At 39.5% G+C, this 24,054-nt stretch overlaps 1 protein-coding gene across 2 annotated transcripts in view; it reads left to right on the top strand.

The window, feature by feature from the left end:
* The first annotated feature begins 3,371 nt into the window (after nucleotides 1–3,371).
* The window catches only part of LOC311040380 (transmembrane protein 131-like), a 43,956-nt gene continuing 23,273 nt past the window's right edge, over nucleotides 3,372–24,054 (top strand). For both annotated transcript variants that reach the window (XM_084050627.1, XM_084050626.1), the window contains exons 1-14: nucleotides 3,372–3,527; nucleotides 6,299–6,360; nucleotides 7,944–7,978; nucleotides 14,044–14,112; nucleotides 15,530–15,650; nucleotides 17,818–17,934; nucleotides 18,164–18,286; nucleotides 18,865–18,945; nucleotides 19,561–19,711; nucleotides 21,354–21,410; nucleotides 22,015–22,076; nucleotides 22,219–22,327; nucleotides 22,459–22,567; nucleotides 23,657–23,810. In XM_084050627.1, coding sequence (XP_083906753.1) covers nucleotides 3,422–3,527; nucleotides 6,299–6,360; nucleotides 7,944–7,978; nucleotides 14,044–14,112; nucleotides 15,530–15,650; nucleotides 17,818–17,934; nucleotides 18,164–18,286; nucleotides 18,865–18,945; nucleotides 19,561–19,711; nucleotides 21,354–21,410; nucleotides 22,015–22,076; nucleotides 22,219–22,327; nucleotides 22,459–22,567; nucleotides 23,657–23,810 — 1,356 coding nt within the window. In that variant the 5' untranslated portion in view covers nucleotides 3,372–3,421. The remainder of the gene's footprint in view (nucleotides 3,528–6,298; nucleotides 6,361–7,943; nucleotides 7,979–14,043; nucleotides 14,113–15,529; nucleotides 15,651–17,817; nucleotides 17,935–18,163; nucleotides 18,287–18,864; nucleotides 18,946–19,560; nucleotides 19,712–21,353; nucleotides 21,411–22,014; nucleotides 22,077–22,218; nucleotides 22,328–22,458; nucleotides 22,568–23,656; nucleotides 23,811–24,054) is intronic.

Below are 24,054 nucleotides of genomic sequence, written 5' to 3'. Positions count from 1 at the left end.
CTTTGTTCTGTTTCTGCAAGTGAACAAAATAAACTCCTCTTTAAAGAAATAATGTGCCACTGCAAGTAGCAGAGGTTGTGCATTTTAAATCTAAAACATATTAGTGTGGATGTAGTCTGAATAGAGGAAATGTGGGATCCTTAAAGAGTCCATAGTTGATTGTCTGACCTCGTTGGGGATCTATTGTCATGGGGACCTCAATTCCAAGTACTACTTACTGTACATCTCCTGTAAGTGGCACAATTTGAAACTCAAGACCAATCAAATGGTCTGTCTGCATTCCCACTGGAACTTTCGGTAACACTTTTGTATTTTGTCACATAAGAACCCTATTTATTAAGTGTTATTAAGGGAGAATAACTATTATCAGGTAGCCTACTAACACTTTATAAGCCCCATATTGAGGAAAACATATGCTATCAAGATCATAATTATTGTACTTTCAATGCTATCAATTTTATTATCAATAAGCATTTAGTTAGAAGGTTAATGAGGGAAAACTTGGCCTGGTAGTTGTAGAATATGGTCATACAGATTAGGGCATTACTTTGTGCTTTATAATGACTAATAACAGCCAATATGCTACAAATATGCATGCTAATAAGCAACTAGTTAATGGGATTGAGGAATAGGCCTACCTTAATAAAAAAGTGTCACTTAACTTTCTCTTTACATTTTATGAGGACAACATCTTTCCTTTGTTTTGGAAATGTGGGCAACAGGGACAAATACAGGGATGTAGGTACTTTCATTGTTCTGCTACCATTACTGCCAAGCCATAGTGCTTTCTTGGTTTCAATCCTTTTAGCATTGTATTTGTTTTAACTGTACTTTCTGTGTTTTTTTTTGCAAACTGTTAATAAAGTATTCAATCAATCGAAACAACTGTACATTCCCGTTTTGTTCTGCTGCCCTCTTGTGTTCAACCAGAGACATGCACTATTAGACACTCAATCCACACTCATGTGGAGCCTGCGTACAAGGTTTGAAGGCTGATAGGCTACCTGTAAAACATGTTGCCAAACTTAGTTGGGGTTGGAGAGGTGACTAAACAAAGCGTACTGTCTGGCTCACGACAGTCAGGCTTTTGCCAAGTTGATTCAGCACCAGTGGTGTAAAAAGTACTCACATGTTTTACTTAAGTAAAAGTATCAATACTGCAATGTAGACATACTGAAGTTACAAGTAAAAGTCCGGAATTCAAAATGTACTTGAGTAAAAGTACAAAGGTATTGGTATCAACATGTACTTAAAGTACAAAGAGTAGAAAGTACTCATTTTATGTCCCACTTCACAAGTTTTCAAAATCAAATCTTTTGAAAATAGCTGATCTAAAAGCTCGCATTGTGAACTTATAGATAGGCTATTTTCAAATGGACGAAATGTATAGGGCTTAAGTCGATAATGTAGATAATGTACGTTTTGCAATAATCAAAATCTAAAGTAACTAGTAGCCTAACTAAAATGTTAAAATTTAATTGTATGGTAGTAATATATAATATTTGCCTCTGAGATGTAGTGGAGTACTGAAAAAAATGTTTTTAAAGCAGGGTTATTTAATTATTATTATTACATGCACTAATAATTCAACATAATAGTTCAAGTCTTGCTTGGAGCTGTTCATCTGCATTCATCCCCTGCATGCCTGCACACATAAAAACCTTGTAAAAAGGGAGTATTATTGGTGATAAATGTTTGATCTCAGGCAATAATATATTCTGAATACAGACAGTACACAGTAGGCTAATTCATTCTATACAGTGAAGTCTCCATTGGGGAATACAATGGCAACTGTGTTTAAAAACATGCAAGTTCACGACAGAGAAAGAACAGTACAAGTTTGGAGCATGAGAAAGTCCATTCTGGATTGGTATGGGTCAAAGTTTGAGTGTTAATTCGAGTCAAGAGAGGAATACCGTAATCTATATACGTGGAGCCCTCATACTGCTGGTATTCTAGGGTTCATTTATCAATATGTTAACTGCGATTATGTACACTGTGAGTTAAATTAGCTGGTGAATACAGGTGATATCAGGGACAGTTTACATATTTAAGCTTATAATTTAATCTATCATACTTACTCTCATTATTTATCATATTCACTGTTATTTACTCTATCATACTTAGGCTACTCCTATTATTTACTTTATCCATATTGACTCTATAGTTATTTACACCATCATCTCATTATTGACTATTACTCTCATTAATGACAATGACTCTACCATTATTTGCTGTCATTATTCAGCTACTCTAATATATTATATTAAAATGTAATGCTCTCATTATTGACTCGTAGCCCATTTACTCTTATTATTGGCTCTATGTTCTACCCCACCAGACCAGTCGAGGTTGAAATTACATAAAAAGATGTGTTCTGAAAGTAACATTGGCCACCTCATTATTGACTCATATTTACTTTAATTAATGATAACGACTCTACCATTATTTGCTGTCACTGTTCAGCTACTCTATTATACCTAACTGAAATACTGTCATTATTGACTCGTAGCCCATTTAGGCTACTCTCATTATTGGCTCTTTAACCCCCCCCCCCCCCCCCCCCCAGACCAGACCAGACCAGACCAGTCAAGGTTGACATGACATATTAAAAGAAGTGTTCTTCTGAAACATTGGCAGCCATGGCCATGGCCCCCCTGCTCTGCTGCGCTGTTCCAGCGCGTCCACGTGAGCCTATGTCACAACTGTTGTCCCCCATTGACCCCCACCAGTGGTGTAAAGTAAGTACATCTACTCAAGTACTATATTTAAGTACAATTTTGTTACTTTATTTTTACTTGACTGGAGTATTTCTAATTTTGTGTACTTTTACTTCTACTCCACTTCATCTCAAAGGCAAATATTATACTTTTTTACTCCACTACAATTATTGAAAAAAACAATTATTATGAAAACGTATTACTTTGTAGATTTTTATTATTATTACAAAAAATTAAACACTTATAAGCCCTATATACATTTTGGACATTTGAAAATAAGCTCACAACGAAAAACAAATGAAAATAAGCTCACATGCTATGGTTGTGAGCTTGATCTGCTATTTCCAAATGAATTGTACTTTTCATAATACATTAGAAAACTTTTCAAATCCTATAATTTAAAACAAAAAGTATATTTTGATGCCAATACTTTTGTACTTTTACTCAAGTAAATGTTTTAATATCGGACTTTTACTTGTAACAGTATTGATACTTTTACTTAAGTAAAAAAAGAGTACTCCCCCCCCCCCCCCCCCCCCACACACACACACACACACACACACACACACACACACACAACTAGAGACAACTCGTCATGTCATGTTTGAGGAAACACGCTTGTGCTGCTGAGCGCACACGGAGGCAGTCCTAAACACAGCAGTTCAGTTTGTCAGTCAGAAAGAAGAAGCCAGCCAGGGAGAATGGCGCACAGACCAGAGTTTTTAACGTCGAGAAAAACATGTCTTTTCGTCCTCGCACGGATTTTATTCGTCGCTCTCTTCCACGTGGCGCAGGCGAACAAGAAAGGTGCGTTGTTGCTGTTGTTTTGCTTTGTTCCGTTTGTCTGTGGTTCTAATTTGACTGTAAAGAGAAAGTGTAAAAACTCCAGAGGGAAGGAGCAGTAGCCAAACTGCCAGCCAGCGTGTCTAGTAGGGTTGCCATGTCCGCGTATTGTAAGCGACTTTGTGCTTGTTTTTCTGTAAAGTTTGCTTGTAAATATTGGTTTAGTTGCGCGGGTTGCGTTTTTTTGGGCCTGTTTCTAATGTTGTTTAAACCAGTGTTTCTCAAACATGTTCAAGTGAAGAACCCCCAAATTCATATTTATTTGTCTGCGCTCTGCGGACCCCCATCTGAAAATATTGTATGCCACGGGACGGGAGTGGGATAGATTTGTGTTGTTAAAATGTTTTAAAAAATATTCCACATTTTTCAAATGTTTTTTCTTTTAAATTGCAGATCTATAAGCTCAGCTTGTAGATCTGCTATTTTCAATTAGCCAATGTATATGTTTAAAGGGGCGAAGGGGCTCGCTTATTTTGGGCTTGTTTTCATAGACCTGGTTGCTTGTTTTTCTCGCTAAACCTGGCAACACTGGTGTCTAGTCATGGAGCCTTTTAAACACAGGCAGCTATAGGAAGTTAGCCTCCTAACAAGTGGGTTTTTAGTCTGTTAGTTGTTGTTTTTTTGTCTTGTTTGTATGTGTCTTCTTTTAAACGGCTTTTGGGTCGTTGTTGTTGTAGCTCGAGTTTTTACGGCGAAATGTTTCAAACTGTCCAAAGTTTTTTTTTTAACCAGGACGCCCTCCCTTATCTAGTAGCGACACGAAGTTAGCCTCAGCTAGCGAGAAGTTTTAGTGCAAGTTAGTGCCTACATACTACAACACAACCACCAGTGGTGGAAAAAAGTTCTCACATTTTTTTACTTAAGTAAAAGTATCAATACTGCAGTGTAGAAATACTCTTGTTAAAAAGTAAAAGTCCAGAATTCAAAATTTACTTGAGTAAAGGTACAAAAGTATTGCTTATCAAAATATACTTAAGTGCCAAAAGTAAAAGTAGTCATTATGTAGACTGTACCATTTCACACGTTTTCAAAATGTATACAAAAAGTTTGAAAATAGCAGAAGTAGAAGTCTAGTTCCTACAACCACCTTAATTAATTCTCTGCGACCCGAAAAGTTAAGACATTTAACTCTGTTACACTGTAAATAGTTCCAATTTAGTTTCACATGTACCCGCTCAGAGTAACAAATGGATACATTAGTACAAGATTGTTACTACTTGTTCTTTTTGGCAAGCAGCACCATCCACCACCACAAATAAAGCATAGCCATGGAGACAGACATGTTTTGATTCTCAAGGAAGGTGACTGATCAGCTCTATGGAGACAACAGAAACAAATGCTTTATTTGCTTATGTTTGTAGGCATTGAAGTACAACATACCTATATGTATAGGATTTTTTTATTTATTTTTATGATTATTGATAGCCTTTGCATGTCTATGATATATATGCAAATGTCAAAATCAATAAAATACATAGTCTTGATCCAAGGTTAGATTATTGATATGATTATTATTATTATTGTTTAATGAAGTTAATAAAGTTCCACATGGCATATTTTCAACTTAACTGCCACACAAATCCAAGCTCTTTGTGAATGTTATGTGAATTGAAACTGGAATTACGTTCAGAAACAAGCAATAACATGTATGCTGTTGTCACACACACACACACACACTTTGTAACAGCTAACTAAGCCTGGTTGGATGTCTCATGAGAATAAAATTCAATGTTACCTGGAGAATAATTCTTAAGTCAACATCATTGTTCACCTAGCTTAGATGACTTTACTAGTTGCTTAAAGTTAACAAGAATAAAATGCAATGTTACCTGTAGAATAGAGTTAAGTCAACATCACTAGCTTAAATATTCACATACCTTAGATGACTTTAAGCCAACTTGTCTTACAGGTAATACTGCACTATAAAAACAAAACCGTTTTGTTATAGAGAAGGGTGTATGATTTTTAAGGGCAAGAAGGCTAGGCTCCAGTCCGTGTTACAGTGAGACAAACTGGGTATGAAAATGTAACGGACAGATGGTTACAATACTGTTGTGAAGAACCACACTTCCTCTTTGAAAGAAACAGCATGAGCTTGCTTCCACTATTCCTTGAAAGCAATTAGAGCAACGTTGTCATGCATGTTTAAGCAGTGTTATAATATGCTTAGGGCCACTAATGTTAGGATGGTCATTTTGAGTGTGTGTGTCTGTGTGTTTATATGTTCGAGCCTGACTGATATATCGGTCATTATTTGACTTTTTTTGACAACATCGGTATCGGCAGTAGTTAAGCAGACGATGTGTCCCGATTTTTAACCACTTTCAACCGTCCCTATATTTTCTTGGTGAAAATGTTCAAAAGTTTACAAAAATAGCAGATCTTCAAGATCTACGTGTATATTGGCTATTATTTTTTTTAAATGTGATAAAGGGCTTAAATAAAATTATAGTTAAATGTTCTCTTTCTAAATTAAGAACTTTAATCAAATTGAAATACGTTTTTCAAATTGATTAGAAAATGTTTTGACAGGATATCGGTAAAATCGGTAATTGGTGGTCTAGGAGTCTCCAAAATCGGGATCAGCATCTGACTCAACATTCTGCCATCATTCGGGCTCTAATATATATATGATGTGTATATAAATATATGTATACTGTTTATGCACTTATCCATGTATACTGTATACTAACTCATTCCACAAAAATTGACTGCTGACAATTCTCTCTCCACAGCTTTTATTCAGACAGACACAATCTTAGAGGTGTTTCACTTTGGAGATGAAGGCCTCTTGCAGGTAAGATGAGAGTCCCATATCCTGCCTCCTGGTTAGTCTGGCTGATAAACCATGGGTGGGTGTATGATAAACTATCGGGAGTTCGGGACCTGTGTAGGCTAGGTCCATGTCAGTGGGAGTGAAGTTCAGATCGGTATCATCTGTGCATTTAGCTTTCACTTCCTCTGCAAGACTGTTATCAGTAGTCATTTGTCAGCGGCAGGGTCTGTTGCATGCCAAGCTTTCAGATGTTGAAGGGGCACGCTGATCGCGGCGCTTTGTAACTGTAGTGCTAGTCTAGTTCTATAGCTGCTATCAACTATACTCTGCACCCCCTGTTATGATAAAAAAAATATATGCTGTCTGATACTCTGCTCTTCATCCCTCCTAGAGAGAAATGGGAAAGGCCAAACGTATTTATTTATGTATCCCTGGCTAATAAGCCAAATATGCCTGTGTAATATAATATAATATAATATATATTGCAATTGCCCTCTATTACAAAAAATAAGAATTAAAACACCTTAAATATTTTATTTATTTTATATATAGTTAATTTTTTACTCAAGGGGGACAACACCTGTCGCAAGTTGATGATGTCATTTGTCCATGTGTGGTCCAGCCCTATGGAATGCATGTGCCAATAAAACTGTATTTAAAATATTATTTTGATGCTCATATTAACCTAGGAAGTATTAAGTTGTTTTTTATTTAAGGCATGCAGAAACCAATAACCACCGACTTGGCTAATTTATGTCCTTTCCTTTGCTCAAATGTCAAACAGCAGGACACAAAATTCTGTACCTTGAGGTGTTGAAACTCAATCTTATTAATCTTATGATTCCATATAGCCAAGCTGTCACCGGATGCGCCTGATTTCAGCTATAAGTCATATTAACTGCACAAATGGCAGAGCAGCGGTGGCTGGCAACACAATACTGTAGCTAGTGGTGCTGAAACCTAACCTTCTCACTTGCCAGTTCTTGTTTGAGCCAGAGAGTCTCTAACGTGAGTGTGAGTTGACCTCACGTGCCCTGCTGAAGGCATCGTTCAGCAGCACCAGTGTTTTTCATTATTCATTGACGCTTTCTCACTAAACTATCCTATGACAAGCTCTTAATCCTTCTAACAACTAACAAGTGGGGAGATGTAACCTGTGCATTCAAGGGGAATGAGACAGAAGTTAGACTTTCTGACTGGCTTGATTTTTATTTGACCCAGGACTTGACCTGGATTGTGAACGATGCCCTCTAACTTGCTATATGCCCTCTGAATTTTTTTGATGAGTTATTCTTTATTGATCCCTCTGGAGAAATGTGTCCTCTGCCTGACCCCACCTAACTTGTTGGCACAGTGGGCAGCCACTGAGCAGTGCCCCTGTGCCAGGGGTCCAGCTCTAAGCTCTACTTGAGGGCGCTACCACCACTATGTTCCAAAATATTTAATATGTAATTAAGAGCATTATGCATCGCATCTCTTAACCTATGAATAATTCCTCAAGTTAAGCACCTTAATCATGTTTTTAACTGCACAGGTTATAGTTAAATTGTCACTTGTGTATTTCCTGTTATGTCCAATCAAACTATTCTTACTTTCTTTTACAGACAGAGTCTGACATAAATTCATATCATCAAAAAAGGTAAGATTTGATTATGTTTACTTTTGCATCTTTGTCTCTGACAGGGGTCATACAGTTTTTATAAATACTCCTTTTTGTTTTGTTTTAAACTGATCTGAGATAGATTAGATTAGACTTTATTGTCTAGAGGGAGATTTTGTTGTTGGAGGACACGTATGTGGAATTTGCATCGCATCAGTAGTCCAGGACGGAACAATGCAATGTCAGGCAAGTTGTCGCTTGTCAGGTACACAGTAATCTGTTGAGTTGAAAAGTATTTCTGGAATGGTCTAAATCAGGGATGGGCAACTGGCGGCCCGCGGGCCGCATGCGGCCCGCACCCTCACTCAATGCGGCCCCAGGCCAAAATCCCCCCCCAAAAAAAAAAAAAAAAAAGTTTTTTTTTTTTTTGCCAAAAATGTTTTAAATTGTTTTTTGGCCAAGTCTACACCTGCAACCACACGTAACTTCTACTTTATTCTTCTTATTCCTCGTCTTTGTATTGGTATTGTTTGTGTTGGAGCGCCGCAGTGCGGCTGCAGAGTTCATGTGCAACCTCTTCCAGAGAGAGATAGAGACAGAAACTCTGCTGGAGACACAAAACAAACTGTGTGGACTTGGCCCTTTGAAATGAAATGTGTTTTGGCCAAAAAAAAAAAAAAAGGTTTTTTTTTTTGCATTTTGCATTTTGGTCCGAACCGGCGCACCGCCCCCCGGACCGTTTTTGTTTTTTTTGCCGATAAACAATGCGGCCCCCCAGAGTGATTGAGGAAATTTTGTGGCCCTCACCATCTACAAAGTTGCCCACCCCTGGTCTAAATGTTCTGGTACTCATAATGTCCCATCTGACAAACGCATCTCTTTTGCATCTCTTAAGCTGGTGGAAACAAATGTTTTTATGATCTTTACAAATATGATTACGTGTTTTACTCTGGCCTAAAAAGCCTTCCTCAGTGTGATGCAGATATGGATTCTCATCTCTCTCTCACACACACACACACACACACACACACACACACACACACACACACACACACACACACACACACACACACACACACACACACACACACACACACACACACACACACACACACACTTATTTATATTCCCATGACCAAATGTGGTCCCATTTGTTACCAGACTGAGAAGACAATGGACGACTTTGAAGGGTTTTATAATGGCACCATTTCAGCAGCAATTGCTTCCCTCCTGAAACATATGCTCAAGCTACAGTAACTAGAAAATAATAGTGCATGCATGCTTTTGCAAGTTGAGATTCAATGCAAGGATGCGCAGATTCAATTTTTTTCCCCAAATGACACTTCTATAAAACAAATTGTAAACCACCCCTCTGAAATCTTCAGTGGAGGTGTGGCGAGTCCTCCATAGCTGTAGTGGCTTGGCATTTAGTAGGTGTGGCAGTGGAGCATGTCATCATTTGCGGTAGCACACCTTGTCCTCGTTTCCAACTCGGCTTTCCTGCAGGTTGCCTCGCTGAATCGATTGCCCTGGGGCGGAAAGGGCACAGATTTGTCAGACTTTCATGAGAGATTTTTCTCAATTCTGTACCGGTAGACCATTTAGTCTAGTAGTAGTTACTAATACACCATAGGGTTATAGGGAGAATGTCTGGACTTCTTGAAAATGGTAGATTTAAAACAAACAAATACAAAGGACATTTTCTTGTGGGCATCTAAAACAAACCCTGGCAGAATTTTGAAACCACCAAGTTTGAAGGTATTGTAGGCATGTGATGTGTTTTTACTCGTATGCACGTTTCAAGATTATTGACATGACAACGTGCACATGCGCACACGTTCTACGCAATTGTTTGCACCCCCCTCTTGGTGCTTTACATTCCCTAAAAGCGAGTCCAGCTCTCCTGCTCTGGAATTCGTCCAATCACAGTCCTCCAGATCAGAGGCCTGCGCTGCTTGGCCTTGTTGTGAACACACCCATAGAGACCCACGTGTGAATCTGGCTGGGTGAGTTGTATGTCCTGCGGGTGTGTGTGTGACTGTGCATGCGTGGGCGTACTCCACTCTGCCCTGCACCAGGATCCTTTTTGCAATGGGATGCATCCCTCCACACGTACCCGACACAGCATGCCTCAGGAATGACATCACCTTGGGCATGAGTTGAAAGAGAAAATGCCCCTCCCCTGTCCCAGTGAAACAGATGATTTAGCCACTGTTCCCAGCTAAAACACAGCATGGAGTCTCAATGTTTAGGATGAGAAAGCCTGCAAATACAGCAATAGAGGGAACTTTAGATTAAAGCGTGTGTAATTGATCTTTTTTTGTAAAAAAAAGTAAAAAAGAGAGGAAAAAGAGTTAAAGCTATGGCTTTAACTTTTTATCATGACTAAGAGTTGTGCAGCCTCCTCCTTCTCAACATTATTACCTGCCGTGGTCAGCACCTCATCAACGCTTGTGTTTGACCAAAAAGTTAAAGCTATAACAAAAAAGAGAATTTCCGGTCGGGATACCTATTTTATCCAATCAGGAGAGAGAACCCCACAAAAATAATTTATCCGCTTCAATTTGATAGAATTCGAGTTGCAATTTTCTGTACTAATTAAACATTTTCATCATTTAAAATTTCACTTGTTTATCCTCTAGCCCACTGTTTTTCCCGTTTCTTACATTTAAAAACAGAAATCTATTATTTCAAAAGATTTAAACTTTTCATCGACTAGTTTGGGTCCCAGGCAAATTTCTCTTTTTGGGTTTTGAGCTAAAATGTTTGGGAACCACTCCATATCCTGTATCCTCCTGTATGAGTTCGGAATATAGACCCATTTAAAGTTTTCATTAGTTTTGGAGAAAATATGACACAAACTTCAAAATGGTGTCGCACAAGGGGCCCTGGCCTTTTGCTGTTCTCACTATATAGTATAGAATGTAGTTCTGCTTGGTGTTATCATAAATTTTAGCTTCGATATCTAAGCTAATGATACACAATACACTGTTCTATTAGTAGGCTGTTGAACCAAACGATGCAGATGCCTTAAGCATACCTGACACCTGTCTGTCTGCAATCAATATATAGATGAATAATAACTTTCTAAACGTTAAAATAGGATTAGACCTAGTTAGCCCCAAAGAAAAAAGATGAGCTCTTTTTTCTTTGGGGCTGAGCTCTTCAAAAAACTTGGCAACCTGACTCCCTTGATCAAACCACAAGTAATAATAAACCTACGTATTATTTTAGGCTCTGATTTGAGTCCTGTATAAACAATGTGACCACAACAGCATTGTTTCAGAAATATTGCCACGGTACGGTCATTAATAAATCAGTAAGATGCTGAAATAATTATTAAATCTCAAATACTTTGAAATGCTGCAAAATGTATTTTCGACCAACATCACAGGCTCCCTGTTGTTTCATGTTCATTCATGAGCCTTAGACTATCGACTGCAGGCTTGCTAGATTTGCAGGGTTGGAACATAATGTTTTTTAACCTAGCCTACCCTTCAGTGTTTGTTTTGCTTAATGTTTTATGTAAAGGACATTTAATTGCCCTGTCGTTGAAATGTGCTATGCAAATACGTCTGTCTTACCTTACCTAGCCTTTACATAGCAGCATGTCTCACAATTTATGAGGCATGTTTTCATTTTATTTTCCATTGATTAATTACGTGTTTTACGTAAGCATTTTTAGCTGTTTTCTGTTAAGTTCTTCCCCTTCCTGTTCTATGTTTCCTGTTTCCTGTTTTTATCTCTTTAATGTAATGCATATTGAGCTTCATGTTTTGTGTGAACGGTGCTACACAAATAAAGCTGATTATTATCAGGTCTCATAAGCACACATAACAGGCTGGCTGTAGCTTCCCTCAGGATTCTCTTGAGATGTCACCTGTTTTCATTGGCAAAGCTTTGAATTCAGTTTGCATACGGTAGCTGTAGTTTTACTTGGTAATATGCCACTAGATCTCAGTGAGTGTGCTTGTGTGTATTTTTAAGGGAGTACACTGTAGCTTAAGTTATGTGTTTGAAAAGCTAGCTTGATAATAGGAGGTCAATGTCCACCGGCTGGACCAGTATGTGTTTATTAGTTCTTGTGATAAGGATACTGTATCGCTGCTGCTGCTGCTGTTGAGTGGGCTAATATTGTACAGATCCCCTTCTGAACAGCCCTCAGACGTGTCTATACAGTATTTCTGCATTTGCCTATTGCCTCAGGAGGAGCGTGGTGTGAATTGTATCTAAACTCCGATTTGGTCATTATTGATTTAACTTAATACTTATTACGCGGCATGGTTGAATGCTTGATTCTGATTGGTCAATCACTGAATTCAGTGGTCTGTTATTTTTGAATAATGACCGCTTAACTCAATAAGAGACCGCTGTCTAATCAAAGACTCACCTGGCTCATATCAATCTGCATTGCTTGATTTTGTGCGGGTATCCAATGTGGCAGCTATGTAAACGAACACAGAATGTCATTTACAGCTGAACATTGCTCTCAATTAAATTATGTTTTTGAAAACAGTAACCTAAAAAGAAGACCCCTCCACTACGCGTCGGGGTCTGTCTGGGTTTATTTCTCAATAATGACCTGCTCCCCATTGATTATCCCTTGCTTAATGTTCTGTTGGTGTATGTTAATCATCTACAGTATCAGCATCTATACGTTTATTTTTTGTAAACCAAAACGGCAATATACTCCATTATTTAAAGTGTAGTTGGCAGAGCCCAGGTTGGGTTATAATGAAATGCTACACTGGACACAATGTATGGTTCTCTGATGACATTATTTTAACCTCGCTGCAAACTTAAACGTTCTGTGTTTTTATGTCTGGTCCTTGTCATAAAGACTTTGTAAAATACTTGTATGTTTGTTTATATCAATATTTTCTCCTCAAATGGATACGGAACAACAAAAGTTTCTCGACAACAATCAGAAAAGTCAAATGTAACCCAAAATATCTGCCAATGTGTTGCCCCTCCCCAGCCCCCATGGAACTGAAACACTTTATTTGTGCATCAACCACATAATCGACGTTTGGTAGTCGAAGTTGTTGCATTTACCATTGGGCCCCATAAGGACTGAGTTCAAGTATAATTATAATAGGGTATTTCTCTCTCGCTCATCTAGAACAGGAAGTGGCTTGTGGTCAGCTTGTCGGTCGCCTTGCAGTGCTGATGGAGCCCTCGACAGATAGTGGGCCATTTCACACCTTCCTGCTTTCTGCTAGCACTTCTTACACCAATCAGCTGCTGCCATCAGACATTTTTTCTTTTTGTGTCTTGTGTCACCGTGCTGTCGTGGGCCAATCAGAAATTGACATTTCACTATTAAAAATGTTAACATGACGTATGGGAACATTTTGCCTCAGGCGGAGCTTTATGTATATATATTGTGTGTGTGTGCGTGTGCGTGTGCATGTGCGTGTGCGTGTGCGTGTGCGTGTGTGTGTGTGTGTGCACACACGCAGTATACAGTATATACTTAACATTGCAAACCTTACCCTACAGCTCTGATGTGCTGTTTGCAGAAATCTGGAGCTTTCAAACTGCTTGCATTCTCAAATCTATTTACGCTGTAGGGCTTTTTGCGGCACGCATGCAAAATGTGAACCCCCAGGCTAACTTGCAGACTGATTGTGGAGTGGTCATTGGTGTTGTGCAGGCGTCTTAATAGTGAGGGCCAAGCAACAATAACTATTGCACTGCCTCCATTGTTTTTGTTAAAGCTCACAAGGCAAGGCACTCTCTTTTTAATGCAACTCATGCTAGGTGAGCTATAGAAGTGAATTATCTGTAAAAGGAGAGAAATAATATGCACTGCTGTGTCGTCATACTGAGCAGGTTTGACAGGTTTCCTGTTGCTGTGAGAGAGACACACACACACACACACACACACACACACACACACACACACACACACACACACACACACACACACACACACACACACACACACACACACACACACACACACACACTCAACCCCTTTAACTTCCGAGTTATGTCTGTTTTGACAGTGCAACCACTCACTGTGGCACTAACATGGACACAGGGCAGTGCACCGCTCTCTCGTCTATCCTCCTAACCTGTCTCATGTTCTGTCCCTCCAGCCTGCCTCTGCACAGAGGGAACACCAGGCCCATACGCTTCGAGCCACCTATGCTCGACTTCCATGAACAGTGAGTACAAACCTTAATGTTCAGCCACTCCCAGCAAATCGTTTTTTGTTACGTGCCACTGTACGGTATCATGTAGAAAACACAGATCTTTGTTGTGTATCGACTGTACTGTATGTCCATGTTTTTATTCCGACGTAATGCTATGCTGCTAAACCTGTGAAATCGGCCTGTGCAACATCTGGAATGACAAACACAGGAAAGTGTGACAGTGGATTCTTAATCTGTTTCTTTGACTGACCACCTGTTCATGATGCCATCACTGACCACCTGGTACGCAGAGCAGTCTGACAAATGTAAAAACCTGCTGTTAACCACTGCAATAAATGAAACGTTGAAAAGAATATCTCTAACTCAGATGATTTAGGTTATACTGTAGTTATTTTTTACCTGTAATGGAACTTGCACATTATGCTAGCTCTACCTTGTACTCTGTACCATTAGTTGCTTTTAAAGTTGCTGATTTACCATTTGATGCTCATTGCACTTTTACATTCTCAGAAATTAAAATGTATTATATAAATGGATCTATCAAGGGATGCTGCTGCTAAGTGGTCACTTTTATAGATGTGTATTGGACCGTCAGTTGAAGAGTGCCTTGTTTGCCATACTGCATCTTAACTAGAGCTAGGCTAGACTCCCGGCAGGTAATAGTATAATTATGAATGAATGAGGGATTTATTCACTTTATTCTAATAAGGCCACTTGACCCAACAAGCACAAATGTTTGCAGCACCTGCCGAATGTATTTATATTTATCTGTTAGTTGTTTTCACCACAGTGCTCTAGATAAGGCCCAGGCAGAAGACAAAGTGTGGACAAAAAGGAAGCTTTAACTCGCATCAAGTTGTACAATTATATACAAAATAAGTTAAATCCTAAGAAGAGGTATATAAAAAACCCATAGCATTCAGCATGAAACTAAACTGAGGAACATGACCAAAAATTACGATAAAGCGAACACTGTCTGCGCTCATTCTCACAGACGACCAACAATAAGGAAACACAAAGAAACATTTTATCTTTCAACTCACTTTGCAGTCAATGCAATGTGTTGTTTCCTGTAGGCCTATATCAAACTTTTTGTAGCCGGTAGTGTTTCCACCTTGTCTCTTATTCTCATGAATCCTGTCTCAGCATCATTAACCACCTAAGTGTTATTCTCAACCGACAACTCTTAAAAGGAATTTGTTGTTTAACATGTTGGGTCCTGACTCCTGAGGCTGTCAAATTCATGAAACTTTTTCCAAACCAGTGAGATTTCAGATTTGTTCTAGACTTCACTGATAATATCAAGCTGGTTTGTTTTGAAACCTGTCATTTGGTCTCTGGATCCAGTAATGCTTTGACTCACCATGTTAGTGACACTATTGACACGTGTTTGTGTGTGTATTTTCTGTATTTGTCCCTTATATTTCAGGCCTGTTGGCATGCCAAAAATGGAAAAAGTTTACTTGCACAACCCAAGCCAAGAGGAAATAAGCTTAATATCGATATCAGCCACAACTGCGCATTTCCATGCGTCGTTCTTTCAAAACAGGGTAAGTGATTTTTCTTTGTTTTGTTTTTCTCCTCTCGCACTTTACCTGTGTTTTTTACCCCGTGCCATGTGTACATTAAAAGTCATTGTGAATTTTGTTTTCAAAATTCAACAGGAAGTCTTGTGGCATGTTTTCCCCTGATGTTCTTATCAGAGTTGTTTTGAAATGAAAACACTGTCATTTGCAAATTATGTTAGCAGTTTTATCACAGGGTGAATTGAATCATGCCTTAAGGCCAGTCCACACCAATGCAACTAGTTGCAACTCTTGCAACAAAACCGTTTTAAGGCCAGTCTACACCCATGCAACTCCTTGCAACTGCCATTGGGGATAATGGTTGCAAGTAGTTGCAAGGAGTTGCATCGCTAATCATTGAAAAAAAAAAGTTTAGCAAACATCGGCCTCCTGGTGGCGCTATAACAGGCCGATTTGAGAAGTTTGGGGCAACCTCCAAGGAGTATGCATGCACAGTTTCATACCGATCCGTTCAATGGTGCTGGAGATTAGCTGCTCACAGACAGACGGACAGACAGACAGACACACACACGGGCAGACAGAGGCGAAAACATAGTCTCCGCCACGCCTTCGGCCTGGCGGAGACTATACATTTGTCTCTCTTCTGCAAAGTGTGATCAAGGGTCCGACCTTCCATTTCAGCCCTAAGTGCTAGTTTACCATTTTCAAGCAGGAACCACAACACACACCACAACCAACATATGACAAAACTCATTGCCCAGTGACAGAAACTGTCTTTTCACAAAACACTGAGACTTTTCTTAGCGACAAACCCAAGTGTAATTGCACTGGAAAGAGGCAGAGAAGATGCCGACTACACCCCCCCCCCTCTAGTCTCGATTTATTACCCTCAATGCTTTTAATATATATAATATAATATAATATACAATTTGCCCTAAAGTGTCCTCTGAACGGGCGACCCGATAGCTGAGTGTTTAGGGCGCATGCCACATGGGCTGTAATGCCTGATAGTAAGTCCCTGGTTCGATTCCTGGCTGTCCGTACCATTTGCAGCTTGACACTCCCCTGCTCTCTCTCCCCTGCTCTCTCTCTCTCTCTGTGTTTCCTGTCTCTCTCTACTACCTGTGGTGGAGGTTTAAAAAATCCCCCAAAATAGCTTAAAAATGAATGAATGAATGTGTGTTGTGAATGTTTAACAGGTGAAGCCTCAGTGGCTGTTTTCATTAGTTTTTCATGGGATTCTGGGTCAAACGATAGAAAAGACAAGAAAATGAAAAAAAAACATACACATTTCTCAAATATAACTATATAAAAGCTCAATATTGTCATTGTGATATACAGTCACTGAGAATACCCTTCAGTGTCATTAGAGTTTGAATTATTTAATAATGTATGTGTTTTTCTGGGTCAAGGCCTTCTCTTGACACAGACAAGTGACCCATATACCTTCGAGCGACACTTGTCGAAAGTATGATGAAGTATATAAATGATCTAAAGCAGTCTAAAGTCCTACTGTCAGTGACATCACTAGTTTTACTCAGCAGGTGTACAGTAGCGAATTACTTCAGAGTATGTATGTAACATGAATCGCATTGTCCAACTTCCATAGTCTAGCCAATGTTTTTCACTGTGGGTTCTTGGGCATCCACAGTCACATTAGTAGTTATAATTCCATTATCATTTAAATTACTTCAAATTAGAAGGATACAGAAATCTGACTTTTCTAACATGATTCATTGTCCCCACTATGAATCAATTGCTCATGCTTTAATTTAAACCAAATCATCATATCAGTGTCCCTATGACAGAATCATTTGAAATGGGGTTCTTGGAAGAATGAAAATCGATTTGGGGGTCTGTGACATGGAATAGTTTGAAGTCCCTTTGCATTGTGCCTGATCTCCAAATTCCCCAAAACACAATTATTACAGACTTTAGTAATTCATGTTAATTTCTATGTTCATGATGTTAATACAACTATTGGCCTGTAGTAAGTGTCTTCCAAATGTAATGAAGAGCTGCCTATATTTGGGAGCAGAAGCAAAATATTCTCCCTTGATAATTTATACCGTAGATATCAATCTGTACCTGTCCAGTAACCTAACCAAAACGAGTGACTGGAGCTTGCATTCCAACTAGATGAAAAATATTCAGATTTCCCTTTTCTTTTTTCTCTTTCCTTTCTCTACAGATAATTCATCCGGGGGGGAACACGTCGTTTGACGTCGTTTTCCTGGCACGAGTAGTCGGCAACGTAGAGAATACTTTATTTATTAATACCTCACATCATGGAGTGTTTACATATCAGGTTGGTGTTTTGAAAATGGGACGATGCAAAAAAAAGAGTCAACAAAATAGATGAATGGATGAATGGAGAGCCCTGGCTATTATGCACGCTCTTGTTGTATGATCATACCCTATAACTGAACCCCAAACAAATTCTTCTTATGCAGTGGAGAAAAAAAGTTGTCTCTAACAAGTGTGGAACCTCGGAATTGGAAAAACGGAACATTGCATTTGTCCATATTTCTCTCCAGGTGTTCGGAGTGGGCATACCCAACCCATACAGATTACGGCCCTTCATTGGGGCCCGGGTGCCTGTCAATAGCAGCTTCTCTCCTCTTATCAACATTCACAACCCACACAGTGAACCGCTACAGGTAAACTTAACCACGCACCTGGTACTTTTTGCACTGTTCTTTGAAAATATGAACGGGAATATGTATACTGCCAGTTGTGTTATGGCTTCTTGTATCTTCTGATTGTTGTGTCCATATCCACAATCATGTCTCTCTTTCATTTTGTTTGCATTAAATTTTATGGGAACCACATTGACAGCCAAGGCAAATTTTAACATAATCATCTTAAGTCTTCCTCTAGTTTCCTTTTTGACCCAAGTCATGAAAGGCTCCTTTCAGGGATGAGTCTCCGTCACACAAATGTCCTTTTGTTTGACTGAAATAACTGCAAAAAAATCCGTCTCAAATCAAATTTCTGAAATAACTCCAGGATGTCTGTGAAAAAGTATCTTAAAGGAACACCCGTTACTCGCCACCTCTGGATACCTGATTCACAGTCTCCTCCTTCAATAACTTGATGTTCAAAACAATACAAATGTACCTGAGGATGCTAGAATATTGACAGGAGTCAGGTGTCACCCTAGCATGATTCAATGTTTCCTTTATGACAAGTTGATATGCTTTTGTCTAATGTAATGGTTTGCCTCCTGCTCTCACAGGTGGTGGAAATGTACTCCAGTGGAGGTGACCTGCACCTGGAGCTGCCCACAGGGCAACAGGGCGGCACCCTAAACTTGTGGGTGCGTACAAGGATAGACAGGAATTTTTAACCATAAAATATGTGATTTATTATCGTCCCTCCTTCGCTACACGTACACTTAGTGTGTACTAATATAGCTCAGCGTTGGTGGTGAACCAACAGATCTGGAAAATCAGCATTATACTGCGCCCATTCCAGGTGCTGCAATACCGTGATGGCTTGTTCTGAATGTAGCCTCAATGATTCTGGAATCCTTCCCTTTTACAAGCTGAATTGTCATTACATAATCGGTGTTTCCCTTAGATTTACTGTAAATAACAGCAATAAAAGAACACTGAAATGAAACTGGTGCATACAAATTGGATAAATAACGTAACTAAACATATTTTTGTTTATTGAATTAAAGAGTACAGTCTTGATGAGCTCTACAGAACGTGCCTTATAAAATAAGAGACTTAACTTTTGGTAGGGGAAGGAATTCTACCCGTACCCCTATCTGGATTTGAATGTGTCACATGCTCCCAAGTTCAGCAAAGAGTTAAGCACTCATAAATTGGATGGCACGTCTCTGAAACAAGGAGATGCTGGGAGGTCTTTAAAATGTCCTTGAAATTGACTTTCTGAAGACACCCTACAAACCTTGTTTCTTTCTCAGGAGATCCCCCCGTTCGAGACTAAAGGGGTGATGAGGGCGAGCTTCTCGTCACGAGAGGCAGACAACCACACTGCCTTCATCAGGATTAAAACCAACGCATCGGACCCAGACCAGTTTATTATCCTCCCTGTGGAGGTGGAAGTCACCTCAGGTAGGCACAGACACGCACGCACGCACGCGCGCACACGCACACAGCTCATGCGGGGCTGTTCTTAGTAAACATTATATCACATTGACAGTCATGGTCCTGGTGTCATGGCTGTGGATTCGACTCATGACCTTAGTCATGTCATCCTTTTCTCTTTAATCTCTGTCTCACACTGCTTCTAAATAAAGCAGAAAATCAACGCATGCCATCTCAGTGCGCTATATATATATATATATATATATATATATATATATATATATATATATATATATATATATATATATATATATATATATATATATATATATATATATATGTATGCGCCTACCTTCTGTTTCCCTTGTTTTACCTGCCATCCATTAACTGTCACACAACCATCAGTGCGTGGAGATAAACACTCATGTGGAGATAAACACTCATGTGTAATAAGTGCTTTCCCAACTTATTACACATGACAGCTCTCGCATACGACCCTCTGTCAACTGTTGAGCAACATTCCACAGCAACGTCCGTGGATCGAGTTCCTCGGGGTGCCTTCTTCGAAAGAACCTTAGTGTAATTAGATGAGACAGAAGAAACAGACGCCCTTTTTTTACCCCTGCCCTCCAGATTTCTTCCCACCATTTGATACCAAAGACCTTTGGCTCGCAAGCCCCCACCACTCCTTTCACAGTTTTGATAGTCTCAAGTGTTTTTTGTTTGTTTGTTTGTTTTGGCTGGACTGCTACATTGGTGCCCGTGTCATTGAGTCACTGACTAATGAAGTTTCACAATTGAGCAGTAGGCTGGCAACCACGACATAGCCAATCACAGAGCAATCATCCCTCCAGGCTATGGGATGTATTATGTCCTTATAACTGTCCTTTTCTTATGATTAGACGCTGGGGCTGATGCAACTTGCAGGGACATGGTGGCTGAGTGTCACCGCCTCCAGTATCAGTTGTTTCAAATGAAAAGCTCTCCAGTCTTTCATACACGGTCCAGCCTTACATCCCAGGTTTTGATCTAGTCTTGTTTTTACATGGTCTGTCCCAGTGAAATGTGACACCTTTTACCAGTGTCACCGCAGCAAGTTTCTGAATTCTTCCTTAAGTAATCAGCGTCTTCTCTGCAGCTGCTAACTAGCTGCAGAGCACTGGTGGTTTGGGGTGGGTGTGGCGTGAGCCGATGTTTCAACATCTGTTCCTGTGTAATGTCAAGGCACTAAAGATCAGTATTGTATGGATGATTTACTGATTAAAAATTGCATTGTATGGAAGATTTACTGATTAAAATTGCAATGTTCCTCAGTTGATTATTCATTTACAGTGAAAGCACCTTTTTGCTTTATGCTTGAATGATAGTGAATTTATCGAACCACTTGGGGTACACCAGGGCTATAGTTGGCCCCTTCTTTTTCCCTCTACACCAAATCTCTTTGCCGGAAATAGCCGATCTACAAGCTCACAATGTGTCACATTGCGACGCGTTGTGAGCTTGCAGCTGTGCTATTTTCGCCAAATGTTCACCTATTATGACATGACCTGAGAATGGACAATAGGGTTCATGTGGGTAATATGCATGAATGATTTTCTAAGGAGTCACTGTTGATTCCTCTCCAGGAATTTCCTCACTGGTTCTTATTATTTTATTTGTTTGTGCGCAGCACCAGGAATCTATTCCTCCATAGAAATGCTCGACTTTGGCACCCTACGCTCACAAGGTAAACCTTCTTTCTTTACTCCGCCTTTATCCTCTCACAGAAGAATTTTGTTTACACTGTATGTATATTAGTTACACCTCGCGCCCACAGGGTTCAGTACTTTAGAAGCTGGGAGGAAACTTGAGCTGGTGTTGATCATATTGTGACCATGGGTACACGTGTTTTGTAACAGTGGTTGTAAGTGTAGTGTGTGTGTGTGTGTGTGTGTGTGTGTGTGTGTGTGTGTGTGTGTGTGTGTGTGTGTGTGTGTGTGTGTGTGTTTTTTCTGGGGGGTGTAAGTCATTATGTAGATGCATGCCAGGCCTAGGAATCAGGATTCAGAGGGGTTTAAAATGTGTACTTGTAAATTTGTGTGAAGTTAGGGCATCAAAGATTGAAATTATTGTTATTATTTTATAATGTACTTATAAACAATAATAATTAACAACAAATAATGATTGACCAATAGCTTGTTCCATGTCTATGAATGGACTATTATGATTTTTCAGCACAAAAAAAGTATGCATCTATCTCACCAGAAAGAAACTTTTCTATTTAAGATCAATTTGTCAGCTCTGAAATGTTTTGAATGGGGAAATAAATGTACCGCTCTCCCTGCTCACAGACAAACCAAAGCTATTGAATTTACATCTCCTAAACTCGGGGACAAAAGATGTACAGATTACAGTGAGTACTTTTTTATTAACAGTAGACATATTAGTATGAGCAGAATCACAATTTATCTTTAACTATAGTGAAGAAAATGTACATATATATGTACTGATACTGTATATACACACATTTGGTGAATTTGTCGCTTCTTTTTCAGAGTATTCGAGTGAGTCCATCAAACGATGCTGTGACAATAGATTTTAAAGCGGTCACGCTCAAAGCGGCCGAGCATAAATATACCAAAGTTGCAAGCATCATTTTTGATGGTAAGTTGTACAGAGGTTCAGGAGATTTTTCACTTTTTGAACAGTGTTTCATTTTTTTTTTTTTTTGTATGGCTTTTGAATGTGTTTGTTCCCCACAAATAACAATGTTCTCATAATCTTTGCGTTTCCAGCTTCCAAGGTTCAAAAGACCTCCCAGTCTTCAGGAAAAATTACTGTGAAAGCGAAAGAGAAAAGCTACTCAAAGCTTGAAATCCCATATCAAGCGGAGGTTTTAGATGGGTAGGTCTCTTTCACTTTTACATGCATGTGTGTAAATCTTGAGTGTCTATGAACCTGTCTGCATATGCCTGCACACAAAGGTGTGCTTTTTAAACATGTGAGATTTTTTGACAATATAATTTTACCGTCTCTAGTTTAGGGCGTTAAACTAGTGCGCTCACCCCAGAGCTCAGGGAAATCACACTGTCAAAATGAGTTTATCCTGCATTTTTCCACACTTCCCCTACTTGACTTCTCGTTTCAATATGACTGGAAGAGTTTCTATATGACTGGAACATTTGCGGTGTGCAAAGGTTTGGACACTTAGCACTGCACAGTACTCCGCACATCGCTTAGTACTGTACCGATTGTGTCCATTTCCCAAGCCCATCCTTTGCACTGCCGATAAACATCCATGTTAATCACATTTAGTGACCAGTATGTTTATAAATGAACATTTTCTCATTTTCTTAACAGAAAATATAGTTAACAACAAGACACGACGGTTTAGAAACCATGCTAGCGGCCCATAAAGGTTGTGCTGCTTCTTACGCCACACATGATCTAGGGGAGCATGAAGGTGCACACGTTATTCCATTCCATGGCAATCCAGCCAGTAGTTGTCATAATATCATGTTTAAGACCAAAGTGTTAGACAGATCGATTGACGGACCAACATTGCCATATAATTTAGTCACACACAGCCATCGGAGCTAAAACTAAACAACAGCACCATGCAGGCATCTACTCAGCTACTTGACTTTCACATGCACAAGCTGACCATGCTCAATCATGACTTCCTCTTCTACTTTAGCTGTGAACGCTTTCACAGGCCTAACCACCACACTGGGTGTCATATTGAAGACTGCAGGCGTGGCCACTAAATGCTACTAATGCGTTTACATTTGGATGCAATAAACTTGACACACACACACACACACACACACACACACACACACACACACACACACACACACACACACACACACACACACACACACACGGCACACACAAACACATGTTCAATAGTGTTGGATTGAGCAGCACTGTAACACCCCTCTCGTCTTTTCTCACTTTTGACAGTGGTTCTTCTTTTGTTGTTTGTTGCAGGTATCTGGGCTTTGACCATACGGTCACGCTCTTCCACATCCGGGACAGTGTGACAGAACCTGTGGTGAAGCCCATCCACCTCACCAACACCTTCCATTTTGACATCAACGTCCATGATGTGGCGCTGCCCGACGAAGCCCACGCCATGTTTAAGGTGGGTTCGTGGGGGTTCGTTTACGCTTACAACTCGGTCCGTTTTGAGAGTATAGATCTGCTATTTTCACTATTTGTCATTGGACGAGTTATATAAGTCTTAAGTGGTTACATAATTAGATACCATAGATAATTGGCCTTAGATTCATGCATGTGTATGTGATACAACCTTGTGGTCACAGCTGGTGATTCAAATTATTTTAATTAAGCCATAAAAGGTAAACTTGATTTGTGAAAAGCTGAAA

Source organism: Gymnoscopelus microlampas (assembly GCF_963454915.1).
Source record: "Gymnoscopelus microlampas genome assembly, chromosome: 24".
Lineage (NCBI taxonomy): Eukaryota > Metazoa > Chordata > Actinopteri > Myctophiformes > Myctophidae > Gymnoscopelus > Gymnoscopelus microlampas.
Note: the sequence above shows the minus strand (reverse complement) of the source record. Positions and strands in the feature narration are given on the sequence as shown.